Source organism: Echinops telfairi, unplaced genomic scaffold (assembly GCF_000313985.2).
Source record: "Echinops telfairi isolate 266 unplaced genomic scaffold, ASM31398v2 ScPeMD7_7458;HRSCAF=8496, whole genome shotgun sequence".
Classification (NCBI taxonomy): Eukaryota; Metazoa; Chordata; class Mammalia; order Afrosoricida; family Tenrecidae; genus Echinops; species Echinops telfairi.
In genome coordinates this window covers 7,922,602-7,929,308 of record NW_022111358.1, presented here as the reverse complement: position 1 = coordinate 7,929,308, position 6,707 = coordinate 7,922,602, and the positions used below count along the sequence as shown (strand labels likewise).

The following is a 6,707-nucleotide window of genomic DNA, read 5'->3' as shown; positions in this document are numbered from 1 at the left end:
CAATCCAGGGTGAGTCCCAGGAGCGCTCAGTTTTGAGATTGTAACCTGGAACCACAATCCAGGGTGAGTCCCAGGATTGCATTGTCATTCTTGTCCTTTTTGAACCTGACACTATTTGAATTTCTCTTTCTGTGATTCTCAGTTCAAATCCCGTGCTGAAGAACATGTGGCCAGAAGGCAAATTGAGCATCACAGAGGTGACCAAGCGACCACCGACTGCTGCCACCTTGTTTAAAAATTCTATGATCGCTTTAGTCGACAACATTGCATCAAAGGTAATTGTTTTCTCTTACCAGTAACTATCGTAGTTCACAATCTCTCTTGATACCATGTTTTAGAGAGCATGTGTATCATTTGATTTTAGGTAATAATGACATTTAATCTCACTGAAGAAGAAACACATATTTTTAGGCAAATAGACATATTTTAGGCAAAATTTTAAATGGCTACTTTTTTTTTGCCAACTGAGCCCTCTCCCCAAGGTATTTTCATTAACATACTATGTTAAATTTTTTTATGTGTTGCTTATGATCATATCTTGCGGGGAGGGCAATAAAAAGTATAACCCACAGGTTATTTGCATAAAGAATATAGTATTTAAAGTGAATATTATGATAGAATTTTTATTCCTGGCATTTTCTTCTTCTTCACTTGGCTGGGTGAAACAGTTGTGTTCCAGATGAATAAGCTTCTTCAGTGTAGGCGTCCTGGTCTACCACCTTGGTCAAATGGACAGTTGTCTTAGTAAGACCTAAAACACACACAAGAGAAACAAAACGAAGAAATCGAACCAGTTGTCATCAGTCAGTTCAAACTCATGGCAACTCAAGTGTTTTGGAGTAGAACTGCATTCTGTGCGTTTTCAATGCCGTTTAGAAGTAGATGAAGACCTTTCTTCCAGGGGGCTTCTGGGTGGCTTTGAATCACCACCCTGTGGGTCCGGAGCCAAGTACTCAACCATGTGTACCTCCTGTACACGTACATGTGTGTAATATCTCTGTGCTGAAGACAAGACCCGTCAAAAAGAAGGGCACCCAGTTGAGCACTGATGGGCCATCCCTATGTTGTATTTGAGTAAGAACTGAACAAAGGCAGGGGGAGTTTCAAGAGGAAGTTTAGTACTTAAACACTGTCTTGGAGCTGTCCTAAATAGTGGGAATATAAAGGCACATTATTGACAATTCTCTCTGGTGTTTATTGCTCCTCTGGGGACAAATACTCTGTGCGATAACTTAGCTCAGTGCTCCTCCTCTGAAAGAACCGATTTCTACTCTTAACTGCCACCGCTGACAAGTTTGATAAATTAGGCAGCATTCTGGCCTCGTTATTTTTAGTTCCTTCATTTTTATCTTTCTCTTCTGATGCATTTCCTGTGTGTTTTCTTCTTTATTAGTGTCTTTTTTTTTTAATCAGCTTCCTCTCTAAGAATTTAAATCTATACTATATTTCTGGTTTCTTCACTGTGCATAAATTAGCAGCTAGCACAAAAACATGTCTATTCTTTTAGTGAGGGTTCCTTGGCCTCAGATGACTTGGGATAAGCAGACTTTGTTAGCTTGTGTCTTGAGCCTAAGAGAGAGAGAGAGAGAGAGAGAAGGGGAAAGGACACAAGAACCATTGGGTAGAAAGAACACCCTTAGACACGCTTTCATCTCAGCATCTGTCTGCTTCACAAAAGAAGAAGAGGTGCCCCAGAAGGAAGGCAGGAGGTACACGAAACAGAGGCGAATGCAGAACTTTACAAAACAAATTTATAAAATTCATTAAACTTAATTAGCAGGAAAAGCAATCAACTTAGTATCAAAAACTGAAACGTGTCTCTTAAAAGCCTATAGCTTTCTATAGTTTTTGTATCAGGAATTACATTCAGCTGCTAATAAAAAAAAATCGCCATTAAGTCAATTCCAAATCATAGTGGCCTTACATAGGCTCACTGAGACTATTCTTTGGGGAGCAGGCAACCTCATCTTCCTCCTGAGGAGCAGTTGGTGGGTTCGAACCATAGACCTCACCTTTAGCCACCCAACCATCTAACCCACAGCACCGCCAGGGCTCCTTTCTAATAAACGAAACACCCACCCCAAATGAGTGGCTGAAACCAGAGGGAGCAGTTCGTTGGTCTGTGCGATAAAAGTCGGACAGAAGAAGGCTCTCATTTCAGCAGAGCAGCTCCAAAGTTATCATGGGCCCTCGTTCCTTCTGCCCTTTTGGTCTGCTACCCTCAAAACTCCCTGCCACTGAGTCAGGGCCGACTCAGTGTGACTCCCCAGTGGGAGTTCAAGACTGTCACTGTTCACCGGAGTAGAAAGCCCAGTCTTTCTGCTCGTAGTTTTGAACCACCTACCGTGCAGATTGCAGGCTCTGCTATCCTAGTGCCTAACTTCCACGCTCCTAGCCCCCCAGTCACCCACTCTGCTCCCAGGGCCTCTTAAGGTGAAACTGCACCTGAGAATAAGATCACTATGAGCTTTTGTAGTTTAACCTTGTAAAACACTCGGGATTTGTCAAATTTAGGATTTCTTAGGTTGAGTCAGTCTGCGTATTCATAAGAAGAAGAGGCGGCATTTAAAAGTTGAGAGAGAACAGTGATTAAATATAGAGAACGTGTTTTCACTAGATTCCCTATCTGAAGATTTGTATATTCCTAAACAGGATGAAAGCCCTCATCACCACCACCACCACCTGCTAAGCCTTAGTGTCTAATCCTGGATTATCATTTCCTGTGCAAAATCAGTAAATACTGGTAAAATTCCACTCTACTGGTAAAATTACTTACAGTAATACTCACATGATGCCTCACACCAAGCTAGCTTTGCTGACATGGCTTATAAGTTACCGAGTTGGAAAGCCTTCTCTGATGTCCGCTGTAATTTTCTATGTGGCCCAAAGATCGTTTAGAAGTATACGCTTCACAAAGTTTGTGGGAAAATGGAATATTTTTCGTGAACATTTTTAGGCTACTTTGTATTTCGTAATTTCCCACCATATAGGGATTTTCTGATTATCTCTCTCTTTTTTTAATCATTTTATTAGGGGCTCATACAACTCTTGTCAGAATCCATACATACATCCATTGTGTCAAGCACATTTGTACATTTGTTGCCATCATCATTCTCAGAACATTTGCTCTCCACGTAAGCCCGTGGAACCAGCTCCTCATTTTCCCCCCTCCCTCCCCACTTCCCTCTCCCTCATGAACCCTTGATAATTTAAAATTTACTATTATTTTGTCATATCTTTCACTGTCCAACATCTCCCTTCACCTGCTTTTCTGTTGTCCATCCCCCAGGGAGAAGGTTATATGTAGATCCTTGTAATCGGTTCCCCCTTTCCACCCCACCCTCCCTCCACGTGATTATCTCTTTTTAATCTTGATTTCTAGCTTAATCTCATCTGGTAGAAGGATGGTCTGTGATTGCCAAAACCAAAAACCAAGTCAATTCCAACTCACAGTGACCCTGTAGGAAAGGGTAGGAATGCCCTTGTGGGTTTCTGAGACTGTAACTCTGTTCAAGAGTAGAAAGCTGTCTTTCTCCCGTGGAGCCATGGGTGCTTGTCAAACTGCCGACATTGCGGTTAACAGCCCAACACACAAACAAACCACTGTGCCACCAGGGCTCCTATTACAGACCTTAGAAGTTGCCCAGTTTCCTTTATGGACATGTTTTCTTTGTTGGAGCAATTTGCATTCAGTGTTCTCGCCAAGTGATACTTGGTCATCTCTGACAGACATATTATTTCTCAGCCTTTCCATCTGAGAACTTCTATCCTTAAACTGGGGAAGAAAGGAAAAGTAAATACCTTGCCCCATAAGTATAACCAACTACTTTATCCGCATGCTTGAAACCTTAGAGGCACGGAGCTTAATCTGAGACTGCCGGCACTAATGAGGGTGTAGTGACAGGGTCCGAGCTGTTCCTCCAGCACAACATGTCATTGCGGGGTTTCTTTCTTTAGGAACCTTATTACGTACGCTGCATCAAACCCAACGACAAGAAATCCCCACAGATATTTGATGATGAGCGCTGCCGGCATCAAGTGGAATACCTTGGCCTCCTGGAAAATGTGAGGGTGCGTCGGGCAGGGTTTGCCTTCCGCCAGACATACGAGAAGTTTCTTCACAGGTGAGCATGGACTAAGCAGAAAAGCCTAAAAGCAGGCTGGGAAGTATGTAGCCCTCCCATACACAGCCCCATACCAGCACGCATTCCAAAACCAGATTACGACCATTCAGTCAATGCCAACTCATCGAGACCCTCGGGGACCAGAGAGAACTACCCTGGAGTTTCTGAGACTGGAAGTCCCTGCAAACCGCCTCGTCTTTCTCCAGCAGAGCAGCTCGTGGGTTTGAACTGGGTAGCTGGGTTTGAACTGGGTAGCTGACTAGCCGACTATGCGCCAGGGTTCTTACCAGCACACATCAAGTGCTCTATAAGACCAAGAGTTGAGGAAATCGCAAATCAGGAAAATTTTCCCAGAACCCACAAGAATCCCTACTCCCTGGGTTTTGGATGGTAGGGAAAAGTTCTTTTTATTTTTTTGGAACTTGTACATAAATTGGGACTCCTGTCTGAGTTGGCATCCTGGCTGTGTGATTCATTCACTACATGATTTTGGGCAGCAATTTAACACCTTTGACCCTATTTCTACATCATAAAATGAAGATCACACCTACCCAGAAGGCTGTTGTGAGGATTAAATTCACCTAAGTAAAAAGCCCAATTGCCTAGCATATAATAGATGCTCAATTAATGCTGCTTATCATTACTGACATTACTAATTATAATGATAACAATATTAATTAGTTAAGTTATGGAGGCTCTGACATTAGTCTACCTGGTTTGAATCCTGACTTCACATAACCTTTCGTCCTCCAGTTTCCTCACATATAAACTGGAGATAATAATAGTTACTGTCTCCTAGGGTTGCTGGAGGACTCACTGCAATGTGTGTATTTAGAATAGTGCCTGGCATATAGCAATCACATAACAAATGTTGACTTTCAGTGCTTCTGTTCATTTATTATTCATAATGATAATGGTAGTTGACAACTGGGAATCACAACAGCAATGTTTTCAATTCCACGTACTCATTTATCAATAAAAAAGATTTACTGAGCATTTTCTATGTTCTAGAAATTTGCAGATCCCAACCAAAAAATGAATGAATAAATAATTACATACATACATAAAGTGTAAACCAGGAGGATGCCGGAAGTTGCTCTCCTGGAGCTGAATCAGTAGCGATAGTAACGTCCAGGATGAGCCCGTTAACGTGATCAGAGAAGAGGAGTGTGCGGGGACAGGGCTCTAGGGTGGTAATCAATGGGGTGGTTTGGGTGTGGGCTTTTGCCATTTGAAAAATCAAGCTGGATTTAATTTTTCCAGGCAGTTTTCCATGATAAGTCGCTATTAATGTCCTTTCCAAGAGAGGTGGCCATCACTCAACTCTTTAGTTTGGGTGCCAGGGGATAATGCCCAATTAGCTCGCTCTCTCTTTTTTTTTTTTACAGTTTTAATGGTATATAATTTATGTACCATACGATTCAACAGTTTCAAGCTATTAAAGAGTGTGCAGCCATCACCACAATCAATTTTAGAATATTTTCTTCATTTGTGTACCTATTATCGTTAGGTCCCCATGTCCCCCCAAGTTTCCCCTGCCTTAATAAGCCTAAGGAACTCTCCATCTAGTGACTGTCTCAGTGGATTACCTATCATGCATTTCATATAAAGAAAATCATAACAAAAACCCCAACCACGACGGACCTCCATCCAGGACAGCGGTGCTCAACCTTCCTATTACCACGACCCTTTAATACAGTTCCTCATGTTGGTATGACCCCGTATGTGGGCTATCTGCATGTGGGTGGACCCATCTGGAGACGGATAGAGAAGTGGTGTCTCGGTTCCTAAAACCATAGGAAATGGTCTTAGGCAACCCCTGTGAAAGGGTCGTTTGACCCCCCCCCCAAAGGGGTCGCGACCCCCAGGTTGAGAACCAGTGATCTAGGAGCGCGCAGAAGATAATAGAAGTTAGAGCTAATTAACAATGGGTGTCTTAGGTATGGAGAGTGGGTTGGGGGTTGGTGAGTGACATGAAAGTGGCATGGGATGAGAGGGAGGAGGATGGTGCCAAGTCACGTCAAACTGCATGATCAGATGAAACCGTTTAGATTTGGGGCCTGTGTGGTTGAAACCCACCGGAAGGTTTGAAGCAGGGAGTGCTGCGATCGCATGGATGTCTGAAAGAGACCCCTGCCACTCTGTGAAGGGGAAGCAAGGGAACCTTTAGAACACTCTTGCAGGAGCCCCGAGATGACGGCATGGTGGTGCCTGGAGCAAGGTGACAATCGGAGTTGTGAGGGTGGTGGGACAGCCAGGGTATGCTTGGGAGGCGGTGTTAGAGAGCCGTGCTCATGGATTGGTTGTGATGAGAAAGGAGGAGGAAGGAAGGAAGAAGGGCAATAGATTCTGCCTGGAGCATCTGGCTGATGGCGGTCCCATTTACGGAGATAAAGAAGACTGAGTAGGAGCAGTTTAGGGAGAGTGGCGGGGAACATGGAAAACATCAAGATTTTTCTCTCAGCTGCGTTGTTTGAAATGCCTCCTAAACCTCTAAGTAGAAATTCGAAGTAGGTTGTTCGATCTACATCCCTGGCGTTCTGCGAAGTCCTCCTGGCTGGAATAGAGGGTGGGGAATCACTA

At 43.5% G+C, this 6,707-nt stretch overlaps 1 protein-coding gene across 1 annotated transcript in view; it reads left to right on the top strand.

The window, feature by feature from the left end:
- MYO1D (myosin ID) overlaps nt 1–6,707 on the top strand; it is a 233,769-nt gene that overhangs the window by 42,236 nt on the left and 184,826 nt on the right. Inside the window, exons 14-15 of the mRNA XM_013005749.3 lie at nt 143–275; nt 3,958–4,124. Coding sequence (XP_012861203.3) covers nt 143–275; nt 3,958–4,124 — 300 coding nt within the window. The remainder of the gene's footprint in view (nt 1–142; nt 276–3,957; nt 4,125–6,707) is intronic.